Here is a 23510-nt window from a genome sequence, read left to right on the forward strand (position 1 = left end):
TTCACAAGAAACACCGTACCTAACATTTTTCATGTTCATTACTTATAGGAGAAATTCACTAACTCAAAAGCTGTTTCTGACCTTCCTGACTAGCTGGCTGCTGCTTTTTTCCCTCAAGGTTTGAGTTGGTGTGTTATAACTCTATGTATAAAGCTGCCTTGAATTAATAGATAATAAGGTTTCCCCTTCTTCCCCTTATGTCCCTGAGATTGGAACTGGCAAATCTACATCTTGCCAAATTCTCCAGAGACACATGTTTATTTTTTTTAAATTGAAGTATAATTAACATAGTGCTCTATTAGTTTCAGGTGTCCAATATAACAAATCAACATTTCCATAGAATTTTCAGTCTTTATCGAGATAAGTTTACTCCTCATCCCCTTTATCTCTTTCACCCATCCTCCCACCCAGCGACCCCTTTGCAACGTTACTTTGTTCTCTGTATTTAAGAGTCTGTTTTTTGTCCCTTTTTTATTTTGTTCATTTGATTTGCTTCTACAATTCCACATATGAGAGAAATCATATAGTATTTGTCTTTCTCTGTCTCACATACTTCACTTAGCATTACACCCTACAGGCCCACCCATGCTATTGCAAATGACAATATCTCATTCTTTTTTATGGCTGAGTAATATTCCACTGCATCCATGTATACCACATCTTTATCCATTCATTTATTAATGCACACTTGGGCTGCCTCCATATCTTGGCTATTGTAAAAAAATTCTGCAAACATAGGAGTGTACATAACTTTCTGAATTAGTATTTCCCCAGTTTGGATAAATACCTAATACCCCAGAGATAAATAAGTGATATTCACTGACAAATATGCCATCAAGTTTGAAATAAAACATAGTAACAATTATAAAATCTATCCAATTGTGAATTTAAAGACATTCTCATAATATCTTGGATTAAAAATTAAATCACATGTGAAATTAAAAGCTAAATGTTAGAAAATAAGAACATTAAATTCCAAAAATCCATGATAAAAGTTAAACTGTTATTCAGAGATTAACTCTTAACTTTAAATGCAAATAAGTAAGATTAAAAGTAAATGTGTTTATAATCCAAGAGACTAGAAAAAATTATACAAGTAGAACCAAGAAGGAATGAAAAATTAGTAAGGATTAAATATATTAATACAATAGGAAAAGCAGGCTCATAATCAATTATACAATTATTTTTAGGTGATTTCCTAAAAAAAAACTGCTGGTAACAGGCAACTATTTACAGTTCTAACTGGGATAAAAGACATAAATATTAGGAACAAAAAAGGTGAAATACCTACCTCACAGAAAATTTAAAATTATACACCTAAATAAGTGTGTGTATATATTTGTGTATACACAAACAGCATATACTGAAAATGCTAAATAAACTGAAAGTTTTGCTACAATAAATATAGGTTACCAAAACTCACACCATTTGGGATGGAAATGAATATAATGCCAAAACCATATCCACTGAAAAAATAATCAAAACACTATGTCTACACTGATGCCAGGTCTTGGAGGTTTCACTACAAAATTACAATACAAGGAGATTATGCTGAGTGAAATAAGTCAAGCAGAGAGTCAGTTATCATATGGTTTCACTTACTTGTGGAGCATAAGGAATAATACGGAGGACATTGGGAGATGGAGAGGAGAACTGAGTTGGGGGAAATCTGAGGGGGAGACAAACCATGAGAGACTGTGGACCCTGAGAAACAAACTGAGGGTTTTGGAGGGGAGTGCGGGGTTGGGTGAGCCTGGTGGTGGGTATTATGGAGGGCACGTATCGCATGGAGCACTGGGTATGGTGCATAAACAATGGATTTTGGAACACTGAAAAGAAATAAAATGAAAAATAATTACAATACAAGCTTAAACATAATGGATTTTATAGATTATATATTTACACCAAATTTTAATATATGGCTCTAAAACACTGAAAAAGGACTCTTAACATATTCATACCAAGATTAGTGTATCTGTAACAACAAAAAGAAATTATATATAGGCTAAATACCACTATTAGAATCCTACTAATAGAACAGTTGTTAAAATGCTAAAATAGTAGAAACTGATATTCCATAATGTAATAAAGGTTTTATTTAGCAACAAATTTATAATTCATTATTAGAAAGATCTATCAACAGAATTTCCTAAGGTAACTGCTTAACAAAGAAAAATATATTTATTTTAATAGATGGACAATTGCTATATATAATTCAACCTTCATTCCTAACAAAAACAATTACAAGGCTCAGAAACTTAGAACTAATATTCTACTTAATAATGAAACTTGGAAGAATTCCTGAAAAAATCAAGAACTTATCAAAAGATTCCCATAATTATTATTTAATGTAACAAGTCATTATGGTTCGTTCAATAAGACAAGCAAAAAGAAATAAAAGGATTATTTCAAAGAATGAGTAATGAAAAATTTCACTATTTCAGGTGATTATTTGCACAAATTTAAAATCAAATGAACAGTTCTTTGAAGTAAAAAGAATTTTTGGAAAGGAATCTATAATTGTACAAATATAAAAAAAATTACTTTCCTTACATCTCTACAAAAACAAACTGGAAGATGACCAAAAAAAACCTACCATTTTAAGATGTCAATGAAAACTATAAAGTTCCTAAGTAATTAATCAATGAAAAATGTGTATGGAAAAAATGAAAGAAAGAATATTATTAAATTTTATTGAAGTATAGAAGACATAAATAAATGGAAAAACACAATTATTATTTCTCAGTGGGAGGAGTCGATATTTTAAGATGTAAATTCTATTCCCAACATTAATCTTTAAATTCAATGAAGTTCTTAGTGAAGTCCTAATAAGACTAATTTAATGGGTGGTTATAGCATTATCCTAAGTTCATCTGGAAGTAAAGACACCTAAGAAGAAAGAAAATTTTGATCCAGAACAATGAGAGTGAACACATCCCAACAGATTTCAAAAACAAACCACAGAGCCATAGTAATTAAGACAGACCCCATATATATATATAGATAAATAGACAGATTACAATTATCATAAAATTGACCCTTCAAATATATAGAAAAGATGAAAGATGGGGGGGGGCCAAAAACAGTATTGGTCAAGCTACAGTTAACCTTTTAGTAAAGTTAGGTCACCTACTTTAAACCTTTCCACAACACAAACTCCAAAGGGCAAGTTCTGGGGACCCTCTGAAGTCTTGAAGATGACAATAAAATGTCCCTGGGAATTTATACTGCCAGGTGAGATTTACTTCACAAGAGTCATGGCCAGAGCCCTTGAAGCCCTTGTTAACACATCACTGAATTACTGGAAATCCTATCATCTAGAAGAAACTTTAGAACCTAACTGGGATGTCAGTGGCTCCTTATAACCAAGAACCAGGGAAGGCAAAATGTATTCTCCTCATGGTACAACATTCTAGAATGATTTTCAGTACAGATGCAGTAAGGGTTAAGGTCTCATCTGTGGGCTGGCTACTCTAACAACTAACCAATTTGTTGAATATTTCTAAGTAAAGATATTCTGAGTATCAAGCAGTCCAAAAGAAGTCACACTGGAGACTGGTACTAATGAGATTTTTTTTGAGTCTCAATACCGCTGAAACTTTTATTTATATCACAATCATGATTCAATCAGTTTTCAGAAAAACAAAACATGAATGACTAACATACTCCAGGAGATACTATCTATAACTGCTACATAAGATTACAGTCTTTCTCTTACACCCTCTAACTTTCAAGAATCCTCTATCTGCTGACAATACATACCTAATAAGACTTGGTGAATGAATGAATGGATCAACAAAAGCCTAACAAACAAGGCCAACCCCAAATCCTCCTCAGCGACTCAATTATGCAACCATTCTGCTCCAAGTGTTACTTGGTGTGTGCATGGAACCACATGCCGTCCTTCGTTGGCTCATATAAAATGCCTGGGGCAGAAAAGTCAGCTAGAGAGAGAGGTGTCAGACTGTGTCAGGGGTTTTTACGTCAACTAAAAGACATGGGGGAACTGCAGCAGGCATTGAAACAAGGCTTGCATGTTTAGATCAACAACTTGCTGCTGTGAGGAGGATAAATTTAAGGGGTGTATACTAAAGTCAGGGAGATCACATAGGGGGCTACTTCAGTAATAAAGGAAGATGATTTGTTTCTGTAATAAGGAAGTAGTTACAGGAAAAGGGGGGAGTAGAAATATTCTATAACTATTTACAAGACAAAGTCCGTATTTCTCGGAGATGGGCACATACAGGGCAGCATGTAGGCAGAGTTGAGGCAAATGTATAGGGATGGTGCCCTGGGCACACGAATACCAGCAGCTGAGACACAATATACAGGATCCTGTACAAAAGCCTTGGAGCAGGAGCCCCCAGTCACAGGACCACAGCACAACTGTGAGAGGTCTCTTAAGGGTAACTCCTCATTTCAGTACCTATCAGAGTTTGTGAGGGACTTACTTTGTGTTCATCCATCAGTAAGTAGCGTGCACTGAAAAAGATCTCTAAAAGAGAGACATCCTTACTCATTTGCATGCCAGTGGACAATCTTAAATAGGAAAATAGCAGCCAGATTCAGAGCTGGCCGGTCAGACAACGGGGGCAAGCCCTAGCCCATCTGTGCCATAACCTGTAGGGCTACTGATAAGATACTCATCGTCACTCACATTCTTTTGTGCTTCTTGTATCATCACTGTGTAACAAAGCAACCTCAAAATCAAAAATCTAAAAACACAACAGGAAAACTCCTTCACCTGGGGCTCGTGACGTTCTCTCTGAACAATGGGGATCTACTGAGAGCGTGCTATGCATGTAAACATCAACCATCTTTTGTCTCCAACTGGTCAAAAGATGAGAAACTACAGCTCAGAGGCTCATGTGAACGTGCCCCCTCCACCTGCCTGACTGAGGTGCTCTTGCCTGCCATCAACTTGCCATCCAGTAACCACGACCTCACTGAACAAGGTCTCTGCCAGAGCACCTGCACAGAGACACCAAGTGGGGATGTACAGTGGTTCTAGGAGGGGGAGGGACATGATGAGGCTTTCTGATCAAAAGAAGTAAAGTTCTGTCACTCAAGGCCAAGCGAGTGAATGTGTTTGGAGTGGAGGATGTATATAGGTAAGTCCTGAGCTCTAAGGCAATAGTGCCTTCAGTATCAGGATGAGGGTGTTTTAATTTATCCTGTAGGGGTAAAGGACTTCTCGGTTTAAATGGCAGAATTAGGCCAGATTACTGGTGTGAACTCAGTCAAGAGGCCTAAAGGTACCAGATTCTTCCGGGCTTGATACACACAAAGAACATCCTCTAGTTTCTGACCACAGTGGTATCAATTTACAGAGTCCTCTTTTAAACTGAGATCTAGTGGGGCACCTGTGTGGCTCAGTGGGTTAAAGCCTCTGCCTTCAGCTGGGTCATGGTTTTAGGATCCTGGGATTGAGCCCTGCATCGGGCTCTGTGCTCGGTGGGGAGCCTGCTTCCTCCTCTCTCTCTGCCTACCTCTCTGCCTACTTGTGATCTCTGTCTGTCAAATAAAAAAAATAAAAATAAAAATAAAATAAATTGAGATCTAGTCATTCCTTGGTTTTGAGTCTCCTACTTCCTAACTGTTAAAATGTTGGTGGGTCTCCTGGCAGCTGTGGTTTCTTCACAATCTTAGTTCAAGTTTTCCTTATCTGTTTTGAAGAAATTGCTTCTTCTTGCCTTGAACTTGTAAATATGCTGTGCGATTGTTTTGGTGGGTGACGACTTACCACAGAGCCACTCCTAGGAACTGCAAAACCCCCTTCTTCATCTTGGGACCCATCTGACAGGGTGGTATTGTTGAGAGAAGCACCATCTGGCTAAATGAAGAAATAAAAGTACCATTTTTATTCAGGCAAACACTTCTAACGTGTGTGTTACACTATGTGTATCTATTTAGATGTGTGTGACACTGTACGAAGCTGTGACTTCCTGGGCAGGGACAGCTGCATCCAGTCCTTCAGGGAACATCACTGTGAGTTCCTAAATGCCAGGCCCTTCCACAGACACTGGACAGACCCCGGGCCCTGGAGCCAACACTGCTATTGCCTGCCACAAACTCCTTTTTCCTTAACAATGTCTTGGTTTCGTTCCAGGGAGTTAAACCAAAGAACTTCATTTCTAGGTTGCTTTGCAGCTGGGAGTGATCATGTGCCTAGTGTGATCAATGAGAGGTAAGTGTAATTTAGCAAGAGTGCTTCCAGAACAGTTAAGGTTTTCCTGACCAAAAGAAAGAGGGTCATCTCACATGCACTTGTGACAGTGCTGTAGATGACAGCCTAGAGTTGCGAGGTATCTTGTTGGAATAAGGATGATGGCCAAGACAATGGGCAGCAGAGGTGGAAGATCAAGCCTACCTGGGTTTGTGCTAAGGCATCCTGTAATACCCTGTCAGACTCAGACCACCAAACCTCCACGTGAACCAAAACAACTTCAACCCTTCCATTACATATGGCCAAACTTGTCTAATCTTTAATCTATAATTATCTTTTGCAGGGACTAGAATTCAATAGCAACAGTACCAGGTTATGTTCGTCATTTATAAAGTTAGAAATGAGATTTTTGCTGTACTGGACAATGGTTTCACTAAAATTTAAGACGTAAATATTCTTTTTTTACTAAAGGAAACTTACAAAATAGAATATATTGAATACTTATGAAAATACAGTGTTCTGTGTTTTTTTTAAAAAACTGTCACTCGAGGCTCAGTTGGTTAAGCATCTGACTCTTGATTTCAGCTCAGGTCATGATCTCAGGGTTGTGAGATTGAGCCCTGTGTCAGGCTCTGCAGGGGCACGGAGCCTGATAATTCTCTTTCTCCTTCTCCCTCTGCTCTCCCTTGCCACTTCTTTCTCTCTCCTTCTCTAAAAACGAAACAAAACAGAAAACCTTTTACTCCTTGCTTGACCACTTTTTCTATATTTCTTATGGAGAGTAGGCATTACTTTATAAAACGGAGAAGATTTTTTGAGAGAGAGAAAGAGAAAGAACACGTGCACAGGAGTAGGTAGAGGGGTAGAGGGAGAGGGAGAGAAAAAATCTCAAGCAGGCTACACACCCAGCATGGAGCCTGAATCTGGGCTTGATTTCGCGATCCTGAGACATGACCTGAGCCGAGATCAAGACTCGGCCACTTAACCGACTGAGTCACTCAGGTGCCTAAGAACCTTTTCCTTAAAAGGACAACTAAAACATGAGAACTAGTATAAGATGGTGGACTAGTAGTCAAGATGCTCCCCTCCAACCTCCTTCACCAAAAACGGCAGAAAACATACATATATATATATTTTTAAGGAGGACATTTTTTATAGCACTAGAAACCATCAAAGAATTCCATAGCAGACCAACACAGAAATTTCTAGATGAAAAGCAGATAGAATCGGTTTGGTAAAATAAAAACCTCTACCAGTTGCTTTGGAACATTTCTAGAGAGGAAGGAGAAAAACAAACAAATAACAGAATTGTACAAAGAGTACGAAAGGATCCTAGGTAAATAGTTAAAAATGTTTGCAAAATAGAAGCTAAGTAGACCAGCCCCTTAAATATACAGACAAACCCTGAATATAATGCAAAAAAATCTCCCAAAATGTAGTTTAAATAAAATGAATTAACTGCCTTAGGGTATAGGATCCCAGGATGAGTATACAGGCCTAAGAAGGAAATCATGAGGCCTAACAAAAGACATGGAGGGCAGATTGAAATGAATCAGTTTTGCCTGGAAGCAATAAATTAGGTTCTTCATTCCTGTCATCGGTTTGGTATCTGCGGATAATGTGTACTTGACCTACCTGCCTCCTCTACACACTTCAAAGTTAAGTACACCCCACTTAGAAGAACACACAATCAATAATTTTAGCCTTTGGAGAAACTGATCTACTCAAGTGCAAAGGAAATATATCATCAATTAAAAATTAATAAAGTCAGTGCTATGACTCTACAGAGAACTTTAGGGGCCCACTGAGCTGTAGAGTTCCACCTGAAAGTGTGCTGGTGCCCTCTGTCTTGTGGAACTTTCTACCCTATGCTTCCTTGGATCGAGTATCTGGTGGATCATCCCCCCCTTCTGTGACAGCATTCTCAATGGACAGCAGAATGAGGGAGGGACTGAGGAGCTGGACAGGAAAAAACACCCTGGATCCAGACTCCTGGTCAGAAGCTCTCTCTGCAGTGGAGGCAAAACCTAAAACCGGAAACACGTGCTGCCACTCAACAGGAGATGTGCACTTCCCTGACCAGATGGTTCTCACATTCAGGCAGACACTTCACTGTTTACGTCACTTATTATTACACATTCCAAAAGCTGACATTTTTCCACACAAGATGTTTATATTTGAAAATAAATGGAAAAAAATCTAAATATTTATATCTTAGTTGATACTTGAAAATATTGAAAAAAAAACATTTACATGGTAGTCTGTTATTTTTATGTATGAGCTCACCCTTGAGGATCAAGCTTTCGTTGACAAATCCTCTACTTGGGATACATGCACAAAAATTAGTTTTTGTGTTTGTTTCTCACTATAGATACTTTTGAAATTTAGTTATTTTTTTATTTACCTACTAAAGTATTCCCTGCTGAGTTTATGAGCTATGGGTGATGACCCGTGGATGGCTTGTTTGCCAACAATCTGAATTACATTACACCTTTACTCAAGAGAAATGACAATATACACCCTTTACATGAAATGAATCTCCATGGCGGCATTAGGCACAACTGCTCAAAACTGGAAACAATCCAAACGTCCATCATGAGGTGAACAGATATACCATTAGTCGTATATTTATGCTATGGAATATTAGTAATAATAAAAGAACCAAACTTCCATCACATGCAGCAAATGGATGTATCTAAAAAACTTACCGTGAGTGAAAAAAGCCAGACACAGAAGTGCATTTTGTATTTATAGTTCTACTTATATGAGAGTGAAAACCATCCTAACATGTTAGAAATCACCACAGAGCTTGCCTGGGTAGGAGCAGGATGACAACTGGCTGGAAAGGGGTTCAGAGAGATTTCTGCTGTGATGGAAATGTTCTGTTTTGACGGGCTTGGTTGTATGGGTAAAAACATATGTTGGAATTAACTGAATTACACACCTAAAATACATGCACCTAATGTTTATAAATTATACCTCAGTAAAAAAACCATAAAAATAATTTTGATTCCTTCAAAAAATTTAATTCTTCTATTCAGTGTGATTTAAGGGGCCATTGCTGCTATGAACCAAGAACCCATGGCTGTTCTAGGGAAAAAGTTGTTTTTGAGAAATAAGAATTTGTTTATTGAAACTTAGAAAAAGAATGAGACAAGCTAAAAAAAAAAAAACCCTACATTCATGACCAAGAAAAAAACCTACTAATCTGGAAAATAAAGATGAAGAGACAGAGCAAACAGACTAACATGAGAGGAAGTTTAGGAGATACGAAATTTAGGGGGCTCCTGGATGGCTCAGTTGTTAAGCATCTGCCTTCAGCTCAGATCATGATCCCGGGGTCCCAGGATAGAGCCCATATAGGGCTCCCTCCTCAGTGGGAAGCCTGCTTTTCCTTCTCCCACTCTCCCTACCTGTGTTCCCTTTATCACTGTCTCTCTCTCTGTCAAATAAATAAATAAAATCTTAAAAAAAAAAAAAAGATACTGAAATTAAAGGATGCCTGGGTGGCTCAGTTGGTTAAACATCTGACTCTTGATTTTGGCTCAGATCATGATCTCAGAGTCGTGAGATGGAGCCCTGCATCAGGGTCCACACTGGGCATGGAGCCTGCTTAAAATTCCACCCCCCTCTCTCCCCACCTCTGCCCTTCCCTTTCCTTCCTCCCACAATTCTAAAAAAAAATTTAAAAAGAAGATACTGCATTTCATTCACACATAGCAACAACCATCTAATATGTGTTCTAGAAGGGCGGGGACACAGAAAAATGGGGAGGAAAAAATGACTTAAGACATAAAAGAAGACAGTGTCCAGAAACTAGAGGGAGGGGGGAAAACAGTTCTAGGTGAAAAGAACTTGTCAAGTAGAGACCAAAATGAATGAAATAAAGGGCAGATCCTCAAGAAAATTCCGAATTCCAGGAATAAATTCAAAATAAATTAAAAATTCAAAAATTGGCAGGGAAACAAAAAAATATACCCCCTCATTTATGAAGGAATGAGATTTAGGCAACTAAAATAAGAAAATAAAAACAAATAATGTAAGAGTGCAATAGTCAGTCACTAAACATTAGAAGATATTCTATCATAAAAGTTATCCAGGACAGCTAAGGTTTTCCAATAGTAACGGTCAGTCATTTGACACACGTTCCTATTGGGAATACTAACATGGTATCCAGAGTTTGCTAACCATCTTGTAAGAGTATGGATTAAATGTTAAGGTGGCAGCATAAAAAGCAAAAAGCAGAAGTTCATGCTAAGCCTGTACTACAGATGTACCAGCGACAGTTTACCAACCAACATCAGTACTTGTTTTGTGATTAAAATAAACTCCTACTTGTTTAAATCAAAGTTCCTTAGATTTTATTTTCCATGAAGCAAACACAGATGTAACTGACATTGTTTTTAACAGATGCTATGATTGTATGCTGCAGTGAATTATGAAAGAATAGCAAATACAGGCATTTGATTTTCACTTAAGACACTGGAAATAAACTAGATCAACTACTTTGCTTTTTGCATATACTAACGCCTCAAATGACTAATTCATTTATGTGGACTGCACATTTTATCTATCCAAGAAGTGATTTTTAGAGGTTTGTTATGATGTTAGACTGGATTGTAGGACTTTTGTAAATGCCCAAATTCAGTGGCATTTGTGATGAGAGTCAAGGGTCAACTGTATATAATACATAAATAGAATATTTTAAGTAGGTTATTTCAAAATAAATACTTCAGATATTAATAAAATAATAAGATGTAATATAAGGATTATTAAAGATTTACTGAGCTATGACATACAATTAACTACAAACATTTAAAGATTAAAGTATACAGTTTGATGTTGTTTTGACAAAAAATGTAGGCCTGTGAAACCATCACCACAGCCAAGACAATGAACAAAACCGGCACCACAAAAATGATCTTATAGCCCTTTGTTAACCTCTCCTTCCTTCCTCTCCTCATCCATCCCCAGGTCACCAGGGAATCACAATCTTCCTTCTCTCACTATAGGTTAGTTACATTTTCCATAATTCTACATAAATTGGATCTTTTTGATCTGGCTTCTTTCACAACGCATAACCACTTTGAGATCCATCCACATTGTACATATCAATTAATTGTACATATGTACATATAAAGTTCATTGCATTTTATTGCTGAGTAATATTCTGTTGTATGGATATGCCAGAATTTGTTCATCCATTCATCTATGGGGAAAAACTATTCCCAGTTTGGGACTATTGTACTAGAAGCATTTGAGTAAGTCTTTGTATGAACATATATTATGTATGAGTAGAACAGCTGCGTCTGCAGTATATATATGTGTAACATTTTAAGAAGCTGTCACACTATTTTCCGAAGTGGATGGCCCACTTTACATTCCCACCAGCAGTGCAGGAGAGCGTCAGCTGCTCTACACCCTCAACAGCAGCTGAAATGGTCAGTCTTTTTAATTTCAGTCATTCCACAGGTTTTGTGGAAATATCTCACTGTGGCTTTATTTGCATTTCCATAATCACTAGTGCTACTGAGCACCTTTCACGAGTTTATTTGCCATCATTTTTGGTGAAGTGTCCATTTGAATCTTTTTCCCATTTTAGAAGATGAGAAAAATACCAAACACTGGAAAGCTCAAAGTATATTCTTGAAAGAGAAAGTGGATTTGTTTTCAGAAGTAAAGGGTCTATGTGCTTAAATTAAGGGAACTAAAGGTTAAATACTGGCAGGAAACAAACTGGGAATAATTTTCAATATCAAAAGAAATTTTATATTATTTCTGTAAACAATTGGAGTTATATTCTGGGATTAAATGGGAAAGTTAATCAGATGATCAAACCTCTCTTTTCTAAAACCTAATACAGTGAACAAAACATAAAAACAGGAAAAAAGATTCCCAGCAACATTCACATGAGAGGTGACTGGAGAGAGAGATATTCTAGGAATAACATAAATTCTTCTATAATCCAACTGCTGCCCCATCAAAACAGCACTAATGAAGAATATAAATGGAGGGGCACCTGGGTGGCTCAGTGGGTTTAGGCCTCTGCCTTTGGCTCAGGTCATGATATCAGGGTCCTGGGATCAAGCCCTGCATTGGGCTCTCTGCTCAGTGGGGAGCCTGCTTCCCTCCACTCTCTCCGCCTGCCTCTCTGCCTACTTGTGATCTCTGCCTGTCAAAAAATAAATAAAATCTTAAAAAAAGAGAAAGAGAGAATGTAAATGGAGAAAATTTTAACATAGACAACTGTCATGTCCAAAATGAGAAAAGACAACCCAAAGTGTGAGTAACCATACTTGGGTTCACTATATGAACATTCAAACAAAGACTCTCCCCAACACCATGTCAGCAAAGAGGAGAGAACCTACTACAATTCACCATTCTGCCTTTTGTTATCTGGGAGGAAGTTAGGAGAGGGAATATGATGACAGAAAAATAAAAAAGAAAAAAGAGACTATATGACTTCTACCAAAGAGAGAAGGTAGGAGTACACATAGAAACCTGTGAGAAAATGTTCTGGGCTAAACCATAAATGCAGTCCCCTTTCCTGTTTGGAAATAGATATAAGCTCCATCCTCCTCCTCAGGCTTGTCTGGCTGTTCCTTCTTCTGGGTCACCTGGGAGGAGAAGTGGGGATGGGGCAAGCAGGGAGATGGGAGAGGGAGGGAGACACTGGACACCTGAGGTTACATGTATGGTCAGAAGGAGGGTGCTTGATCTTCAACTTGTACTGCACAAATAGTAGAAACCTGAGGACACATGTTTCCCCTCCAGCAGAGGGACCTATGACTTGATGGAATGAACACTCTTCTGAGAATTTTTTAAAATAAAAGAAAAATGGAGAGGAGATAAATCTGTCCCAGGAAAGGCCTACAATCATTGGTTTTCTGGGTATTTATCTGTTTTTATAGAGTATGCAATTATTTGTGGATTTAACTATTAAACTTGGCTTTATTTAATGCTTAATGTTTTCCTGCAAATTGAGTAAATGTGGATAGGTATGTTGAGAGCTGTAGTTGTCCAGCCATCTTAATTATGGTACATTGTTCTGAAGTTTTGCCTGATTGTCTTGAAAAAAATGACTTCTTCATTCATCCCTATCCCCAGCTATCCTGCTGTAACTTACCAAGGACCCACTTGTTTTGATAATTCCTGGCAGTTCTTTTTCCTCCAGGGTTCCATCCAACTGAGCAGTATGGTTGTCACAGGTATCACCTGGCTAATGAAAGAATGAAAGTCATTTTCAACCAGGCATATCTGCCCCAACATGATTGTTTATTCAATTACACATTATATAAGACTCTACAAATGTATAGTCATATGGTGATGGAGCATAAGTTGGTCTCAAAAGCAAACACTGTTAATTACCTGCCAAAATCCACTTTTCTTAACTTACAAATATCATGATTTGCTCCAAAGATGTTATGTCTAAACTAAAAACACTAAAGTGTGATCATGTGATGGCTCTGACCAATGAGATACAAGCAGAATCCTACTTGGTAGAGCATCCAGGAAGGCTAATGTTTTCTTGTTAAAGTGGATAGAATCCACTAGCTGACGCTGCTTCTTCTTCACAAGGACCCAGTGTCTGTGATGCCCAGATATACTTGAGAAGCACTAAATATTAGCCCATAGGCCAAGTGGAGCAGAATGGAAAGATGAAAAACTTGGTAGATTCATGCTAGGAAATCAGCCACACCAGCCTCAGACTTTAAGGATAATAAATCTCTAATCATCTAAGTCATGAAGCTTACTGATTAACCTATGCCACTTTAAAGCCAACTTTATAATTTTTTGTAATGATTTACAAATCAGCAAGAGCAGTTTTTTCAATCAAGAAACTAGAAATACATTAGGTTGACTAACTCAAAAACACATAAGACTGAACCAAATATTTGATTCCTATTCACTGAATATTGTAAAAGCTCTGATTTTCATTATGCAGCAAGTGTTATCTAGAGATTATTATGATTGTGATAGATGGCATTTTAGGTCTTGTGCATATGCTCTAAGATTTTTAGCAGCATTTGTGATATAATGGCTTTCCCCAAAATAAAATGCAATTATTCTATTCCATGATTGAAGCAACATTTTGCCAAATTAAACATACTGGATATTAATGAAATCATACATTGCTACATGAGACTTCAAAACTGTTGTTTTTCATCTTGCTTTTCCATATTTTCTAACTTTCCTCCAATATGTATGCATTATAGTAAGAAAAATAGACATTATAGTAAGAAAAATAGAAGCAATGCTAAAGAGGCAGTACAAGAAACGAGGTCAGGACAGAGAACTGAGAGCACACCACTTCCAATCACTCAGAACTAGAGAAAGGTGTGTACTGTTATAAGAATAGCTCCAAGTGGCACTGGAAACCAACAGGGTGTCCTAATAACAGATGAGACATTGTTAGAAATTCCTGCGAATTAAAATGTAAACAATGTATTTCATAATTGTATAGAACTTACTCTAAGAACAGCATAAATCAACATTGCTGGCAAAGAAAGGTTAAATCGACAAACAGCAAACATACAACCAAGCGAGTTCAATGTGAAAATTACAAAGGGGAGGAAGGAGCCTTAGCTCAGTGGCCACAATAATTTATCATGAAGTGTTTCCTCAATGGAGGGACCAGACAGATCTCCCAAAGGCTCCCTTTACACCGAACAGCAGGCAGTAGCTACATATGGGCCCAAGAAAATCACTTCGGCTGAAGTGAACCACCTGCCTTGGAAAGTTGTCCAGGGTTGAGACCAAAACACATCTCAGTATCAGGTAACTCTGGACCTTCATCAAAGTCACGGAAGGGAGAATAAAAGGAAACATCAGTTTTTGTCTTGGATAGTAAGAAATGAAGTCATTCACCCCTCTCCTTTTGGTGTGTGTGTGTGCACGCATGCATGCGTGCGTGTGCACACGTGCATGTGAGCATGGATACTCATCCATATATAGAGTTTAACTTCCATTCATTCCCATATTTTACTGACTTACACAGTACCCAAAATCAGCCCTCTCATTTAATAAAGAATCCTTTGGGAAAATATCTGTATCATGGTAGAGAAATCACATAACAATAACACATCCTAAGTCACTAAGGGGTTGGTCTAGCCCATTAAATATATATCAATCACCAAGGACCATTAGCCATTTGAGAAAATTAGTGTAATGAATAAATTTACTCATGGCAAAAAAAAAAAAATCAACATTCTAAAAAAGTACAGTGATAAACATTCTGGGAAAAAGAATTGAGGGAAGGGAAAAGACTTAAAATAAGTTAATTTCAGAGAGATTTGAAAAGATATTACAACCATAAATCAGGACAAACTATCATAATAAAGGGGAAGTCATTGAAAAATGAGTTCCTATCAATTAATAGTATGACTACTGAATTAAAAAATCAGTAGAGGCTAAATTATAACCACTCATGGCAAAAATGACAATTAGGAATCTACAAATTGATATATACAAAATCTACTAGCAAAGAGAACAAATAGGAAAAAAGACAAGGAAATACAACATACAATTTAAGAACTATGTGAGTTTAACACACAGGCAATGAAAGGAAGCATAGGAAAATGGAAAATAAATGAAAGAAATAATGGAAAGAGAATGGCTAGAACTGAAAGAAAAGTAACATTTTTCACCAACAAAAAGCTAAGTGCTGACTGTAATTTAAAAAAAAAGGTGTCAGGGGCACCTGGATGGTACAGTCAGTTGAGCATCCAACTCGATTTCTGCTCGGGCTGTGATCTCAGGGTTAAGAGACTTGAGCCCTGTGTGGGGCTCGTTGCTCAGCCAGTAGTCTGCTTGGGTTTCTCTTTGCCTTTGCCCCTCCCCACAACTCCCCACCAAACACATGGACATAAGCTCTCTTTCTTTCTCAAATAAATAAATTTTTAAAAAATAAAAATAAAAAATAAATTTTTTAAAAAAGATGTCATATCCTGATGACAGTTCCAGTCTCCAACACTAAAGATAAAGGTAAAAGGCTTCCAGAAATATAAAAATGAGAAAAGGAAACAAATAAAGGAGTAAGATTTAGAGAGACATCAGATTTCTCAACATTAACACTACATGAAAAAGCAAACAGATTAATATTTACAAATTTCTGAAAAAATTAATATAGGGCCTAGCATTTGATACTTCTAGTTTAGGATTTAAGCTTTTTAGATCTGAAAATTTAGTATCCACAGATATTTTTTGCCAGTTTGCTCAAAGGATAAAAGATGTAATCTGCTAAAAAGATGTAACATTTTATAATATATATGATTATGCAAATTAGTATTTGTACCATTCTCTGTATTTACTCTACTATGTTAGCCCTCACCATCCTCCTAGGAGAAAGAACAATACTCGCTTTCTCATTCCAGAAACCTGTCAGTAGTTCAGGGGTAGGGCTGGAACAAAACTTTAATGTTCTCTTCCATCTCACTGCAAGATTTCTTCACGTGTTTGGCACCACACTTGCCCCTTTATTCACCTTTAAAAGGTGGTAAGATCTTCAAGGAATTGAAATACATGGAATAGTGATAAAAGGGAAAAGAAACAAAAGAAGCCTAGACTAATCATGAGAGTCCATGGCCAGGGTAGATGTATTGGGTGTGGCATATAAAACTTCAAGAGTAAAGCTCACTCTTCAGGTGGCCATGACATCTGGTAAGAGCGCAAGGACCACAAGTGGTCTAACTAGAAGCTCCCCTCCTACTCTGGTCCCTCATAAAAGGTCCCCTAGACAGACAATGTTCCTTATCTGGGGGACCAGACACAATTCCTGCTTATCCTTGAGTAACATGTTTCAGTTCCCTGTTAGCCAGTGAAATTATTCAAACAAGCGAATCACATTCTCCCATGGGAACCACGGGGTACCTCACTCTCTTGATACTACAAAACCTGTCTCCTACCACCCCTGGTTATTCACTCTGTTCCCAAGTGCACCCCACACATGGCTCTGTGTCCAGATCTCCCAAGCTGTGAGAACATGTGATAATAAATTGCTGTTGATCTTGTCTGTTGCTGAGTGTCAAGATACCCCTGTAACCCTAGGGTGGGAATCCCTCCCTCATCCACAGGATGAAGAAGAGATGATCAAAATAGTATACAGAGACAGCCAGGAGAAAGGCTGATAGAAATCCACTATTTGAAAACACTAGTATCTACTCTGTGTGTCCCTATTCTGGCTGGTCTGGAAGAGTAAATGGGAGAGAGGAATCACAGCCTGGATCAGAGTCCTGGTTGGAAGTAAGATATCTAAGACTCCCTACAATGCAGGAACAATCTAAAGCCAAGGGCACTTACTGCCAAGATAGCAGAAAAAGTAGACTTCTAACTAAATGGAATTAATAATCTTATGAGAAAATAATGAAATTAGGAAAAAAGGAAAAAAAAAAACTAGTGACAAAGTCTGCAAAATAGGATTGCTCACAAAACTTGACAAAACTCTCAGGCAACAGAAGAGCAGCCAGAAGACAAACTAGACACATCCAAACTCTTAAGCAGAATTTGGAAGGAACCAACAACTAGTTTGAATTAGGACAATCTTTTAAAGATCCAGATAGAATATTCCACATAAAATACATGTAAGATAAAAATAAAGTATAGAAACTAAAGATCATCATCATCATTATTCATCAGATCAATGATGGTACAAGGGTTATTCTTAGAACACCTAAAGTATCTCTCTTCCTCTGGTAGGAAAGAAAAAAAGTAGAGCTCAAGAGAAGGTTATATATGAGTTGTAACAAGGGAAAGTCTCTCTCCATAAATTTCCTGCTGTCATGAGTCCAAGTGGAGGCAGATGTCAGTAAACTTGTGCCCTTCTATGCCTCTAGTCTGGGTGCAGCACTTGAGTAAGAGGATGCAGGCCTTATGCTAAGTAGTATAAATCATGGCACTGGATTCATCTCACACATAAACCCCTTCTACTGAGATCATGTCATTGGCAGTTACGAACTCAGATTAGCACTCTTTGAATCTCTGAACTAAAATAGACAAGGTGGGCTCTACTGAAATGTGTTTACCTCTTGCACTAGACAGTGTACTTTTCCCCACTTATTGTTACACATTTAAAATGCTACCATGCTGCCCCTCATAAACTATTTATATGAAATGTCAAAGTATTTCTTATATTGAGAATTAAATCAATATTGAAAGATACATGGAGAGTAGCATAAAACTCTCTATTACGTGTTCAGGAAAAAGAACAACATTTAGATGATGACATCCCTGACATCTTGACTTCTGGCTGGGGCTAGAACTGCAGCCATCGTTTTGTTGTTGTAAAAGCAGACAGGCCATGTAGTTATTTGTGGATTTAACTAATTTTTCATTCCTGAGTTTAAGAGTCTCTGTTTCCTTCTTTCTTTCTTCTTTTTTCCTACATAAGTTTTTGTTTTTTAAAAGAGCACACTTACCAGCTGAATGGAAATAAAGGTTTCAGATATTTTCCAAAATATTTATAAAACACTTCATTGTTGAGAAATCACTTCTGGAGTGGTGGCTATCAAACAAATAATTATAAATTATTTTTTCAGTGTTCCAAAATTCATCTGTTTCCTTCTTTCTTATAAGGCAAGTAGGCATTTTGCTCAAGTTTTCCTGACTGCCTTAAAATAATCACTTTTCCCAGCCTCCTTACTCTTAAGTCCCTTGCTTTACCTTACCAGCTGACCATTTCTGCGAGGAATGGCTGATATCCCTTCTTCATACAAAGTCACATACAAAAGAGGAGCTGGGATACAACCAAAATCATCTGGCCATTGAAAAAAATGAAAGTTCAGGTTTATTCAGGCATATTCTCCACAGCGTAACTGCACATTCAAGTATGTGTTCTGCATATATGTGTACATTGATGCAGATTTGTGGAGAGATCCACAGATCTTATTGCTGTGCACCAATCACTGCATGTAGCCACTCATCTGCCAATACTGAGAGCCCACTACATTCAGGGCATGATGACAGACATTGGTCTCTGTGGAGAATACTGTTAATTGTTCACCCCAAACCCAATCACCAGTCTTCCTTAAAAGAATCCTGATTTTCCACCCCTCAGGGACATTTGTGTCAACTAAAACAAATGAAAACCAAACAAAAAAAAAAAAAAACGTTGAATTCTTAGACTCTGTTGCAGCTAAGGATGATCACATACATTTCTGGGCAATGAAAGGCAACTGGGATTCTACAGAGTAAGATTTCTAGGAGATTAAGCTCAGAAAGATAGAGTGAGTTGGTACAAGTTCCAGGAATGGCCCGGAATATGAATATAGCGCTAGGAGTGGCCCAACAAACTTACAGGTAAAAGGATGAAGGCTGCATATGAATGACAAAGTAGAAAGACAGAAAGAAGATGGAAGCACAGAACACCTACCTTCACCTTCTTCCAAAAGAGAGAGAGAAAAAAAAAATCTGTATTTGTATAACTCATGATTTCTTAGGTTTTCTGTTACATGCAGTGGAATGTGTATACAGGTAATACAATCATCGTTTCTTAAATAAGAGTGAATGAGGAGCTCCTGGGTAGCTCAGTCAGCTGAGCATCCGACTCTTGATTTTGGCTCAGGTCATCATTTCAGGGTCATTCGGAGCCCCACATTGGATTCTGCAGTGGGCTTGAAGCCTGCTTAAGATTCTCTCTCTTGGGAAGCTGGAGGAGAGGTGGAAGGGTGGGGAGTTGCAGGGAGAAGCGATAATTGGGTGAGGGGCATTGAGGAGGGCACCTGATGTAATGAGCACTGGGTATTCCATGCGACTATGAATCACTAAATTTTACCTATAGAACTAATTAAAAAAAATTCTCTCTCCCTCTCCCGCTAGTGTGAGCACATGCATTCTCTCTCAAATTAATTAACTGAAAACTAATTCAGGGTGCATGACTATTTTTATGCAGTCAGTTATGCTGGTCTCACCTTTGACTAGTTCTTTATCAATTATGAAGTTGGAAATAAATTAGATAGACTGTTTTGCTCAATTAAATGTGTTACTGAAAGGAACATCTGATTCACATCTTCTATATATTAGAAACAAATGTATTTGGGCACTGAAATTCTACTCCTGATGAACAATACTATAGACTGCAATATGTAACCAGAAGCTGATTTAGGATTTGTGATTTAGTGTATAATAGTTCTACTAACACAAGGGTTAAATATTCTTTTATGGCTAGGATTCCACTAAAAATTATATTTATTGGATATTTAATTAAATCATAAAAATTTATTTGGGGCTGTGGCACCTGGGTGGCTCAGTGGGTTAAGCCTCTGCCTTTAGCTCAGGTCATGGTCTCGGGGTCCTGGGATCGAGCCCTGCATCAGGATCTCTGCTAAGCAGGGAGCCTGCTTCCCCCTTTCTCTCTCTCTCTGCCTGCCTCTCTGCCTACTTGTGATCTCTCTCTCTCTCTGTCAAATAAATAAATAAAACCTTAAAAAAATTTATTTGGGGCTATAGAAGCAGTCATTTATCTTGCTTGTCCATATTTTCTAAGTTTCCAGGAAAGATTATTTTTGTAATAATAGGGAAAAACACATTTTTTGGAAGAAACAAATATTACTGAAGAAACAGCATAGGAAAATTGGATCAAGATAGCAAAATGCACATACCAATTTCCCCTCCCTCCACAAATCTGACTCAAAGTGTCAAAGAGATACCTTTTTCAAAGAGTAGATCTAGAAACCACTAAACATTTCCATTAACAGAACAGAAATTGTTGGATGTTCCTGGAAGATAAAAAGCAAGCAAGAATGGTTTGATAAGGGCAGAGGAAAACGTCAGCCCGAAAAAAAACTACAAAGAAAAATGTGTAGAAGATAAATGTTGATCTAGAAAAAGCACATATCCAACATGAGAATAAAAAAAAAAAACAGTAAGAGGGTGCTTGGCTGGCTCAGTGGGTTAAGCCTCTGCCTTCAGTTCAGGTCATGATCTCAGGGTCCTGGGATTGAGCTGGCACAACGGGCTCTGTGCTCAGCAGGGAGCCTGCTTCCCCCTTCTCTCTGCCTGCCTCTCTGCCTACTTGTGATCTCTGTCTGTCAAATAAATAAATAAAATCATTAAGGAGAAAAAAAAAAAAAAAAGAACAGAAAAAAAAAAGGCATCCCTAATTCAGAAGACAATGGCCAAAGTAACCTAAGAATGTTCTGAACAAAGAGGCCAGGAAACAATCCCTTCCTCTAGCACTGAACAGCAGGCAGCAGCTAAATGGGATTCCAGAATAAAACACAACAAGCATTCTCTTGGTGAGCACCTGACTTGGGGAGGAGGAGGAATGTTGTCCTGGTGTAGTGGTCCTGGACAAAAATAAAATTGACCTTCACTGGAGCCTTCTAAAAGAATATAGATAGAAGTATAAAAAGGAAAGTTAGGTTTGCCTGAAAAACAAATAAATTACAGTTCTTCAAGATTATCATTACTTTGGAATTGATACCGTACTTGTTTGTCTTAAAGTGAAATGTGAGAGCTGACTGACCCACTTGACCACTCACACAGGCCCAGACTGCATCCACTACGAGAATATTGGAGAGAAAATAAGTGTACATGATTACACAGGAAATATACAGTCTTTACCTATACTGATCAATCAGTCAATGACTTAACCTAGTCCTCCATTAATAAATAAGAATCAACACCCAAAGATCAAAATCAACTGAACAATAGTAATGTAATGATGGCAAAAATAAATACAGGATCCTGAAGAAGAAAACAGTAATTCAAGGAAACAAAGACCACGTTGGAATTTAAGGTTTAATTTAGTACCTTAGAGTGCAAAAAAGAGCAGATCACTAAGGCACAGAGAAACTCAGGGGAAAGAAGAGGCTTCAGGAAATTAATAATATGACTGTTAAATTTCTTCAAATCAGGACAACTGGGTGGCTCAATCAGTCAAGCCTCTATCTTTGGCTCAAGTCATGATCCCAGGGTCCTGGGATCAAGTACCACATTGAGCTCCCTGCTGGGTGGGGAATCTCCTTCTCCTTCTCCTCCCTGCTTGTGCTCACTCTCTCTCTCATATAAATAAATGAAACCTTTAAAGAAATTTCTTAAAATTAACTAAATGCTGAAGTATCAATACAACCATGACCAAATTATTGTCATTAAAAATAAAAAAGTTGAAGAGATAGGAAAGAATGTAGAATAAGCATACATATAAATAAAGCTTGGAAAACAAGAAAACATTTAAGAGACACAGAGGTTCAATTCAAACAATCCAACAGTCATCTAACAGAAGTTCCAGAAGGAGATAAGGGAGAAAAAGAGGAATTAGTATTGGTTTTAAATGTTAGAATACAATATATAGAACCAAAAAATGACAGTGCTCATATTGAAAGAGCTTTCATATGGAAAATCCCTAGCAGACTAGGACGTATGTTGTGAAAAGGTTAAACTGGAAAAAATGCAAGGTTCCAACAATAAACATAAAGCTCAAAAAGCTTCCACATTGGTATATAAAGGAATGAGGTCAGTAGAGATACCATGCTTCTCCACAGTCAACAGTGCACAAGAGAAGACAATGGGCAAGTATCTCCAAAATTCTCGAGGTTATTCCAAGCATGGGATTCAATGTGCAAAAAATTAAGAAAAGACTAGCATAATCTAATTCTCTTTTAAGTTACTGAATTTGTATCTTCACTAGGTAAGTACAGTGGATCAGATTCATATGTATAAGATTAACGTAAACTTATCTCATGAAACTCAAGACGTTAAATCTTCATTAAGAAAGTGAAATGGAAACTTTAGGTGACTGTTCTATTATTGTACATAAATGAGGACAAAGAAAGAAAGAGTAGGAGTGGATGGAGTACAGGAAGACAGAGAAACACACACACACACACAGAGAAGGAAGGAGGAAGTGAAGGAGGAAGAAGCAAATAAAGAGACAGAGAGGGACAGACAGGTACTTTGGGCAAAAGAAGGAGGGAGAGAGGAATTGGTATTTATACTGTCACATTCAGATAGGAACTTAAAAAGTTTAGGTATGTTTCTAAGAAACTTCCAGGTCCACTTGCAGAAACAGATGCTGAATTTTTTAGGAAGAAAATCTGTGAAGATGTTTATCAGGTCTGATACATGGTACATATACCATATTTTTTAAAATTAAATTCAATTAGCCAGCACATAATATATCATTAATTTCAGATGTAGAGCTAAGTAGTTCATCAGTTGCATATCACATCATGACCCTCCTTAAAGCCCAACACCCAGTTGCCCCATCCCCCTGTCCACGTCCCCTCCACCAACCCTCAGTTTGTTTCCCTCAATTAAGAGAGTCTCATGGCTTTTCTCCCTCTCTGATGAGTTCTTATTCACTTTTCCCACCCTTCCCCAATGATCTTCTACACTGTCTTTTATATTC

General features: G+C 37.6%; 1 protein-coding gene across 5 annotated transcripts in view; it reads right to left on the reverse strand.

Moving 5' to 3' along the window:
* Positions 1 to 23510, reverse strand: part of ARHGAP28 (Rho GTPase activating protein 28) — a 207693-nt gene that overhangs the window by 54357 nt on the left and 129826 nt on the right. For all 5 annotated transcript variants that reach the window (XM_004742733.3, XM_004742734.3, XM_013051393.2 and 2 more), the window contains 2 exons: positions 13293 to 13385; positions 5744 to 5833 (listed from right to left, as the gene is read on the reverse strand). In XM_004742733.3, the coding sequence (XP_004742790.1) occupies positions 5744 to 5833; positions 13293 to 13385 (183 nt within the window). The remainder of the gene's footprint in view (positions 1 to 5743; positions 5834 to 13292; positions 13386 to 23510) is intronic.

The sequence above is a fragment of the Mustela putorius genome, unplaced genomic scaffold, assembly GCF_011764305.1.
Source record: "Mustela putorius furo isolate JIRA1106 unplaced genomic scaffold, ASM1176430v1.1 tig00003858_pilon_pilon_pilon, whole genome shotgun sequence".
In the NCBI taxonomy this organism is placed as follows: Eukaryota; Metazoa; Chordata; class Mammalia; order Carnivora; family Mustelidae; genus Mustela; species Mustela putorius.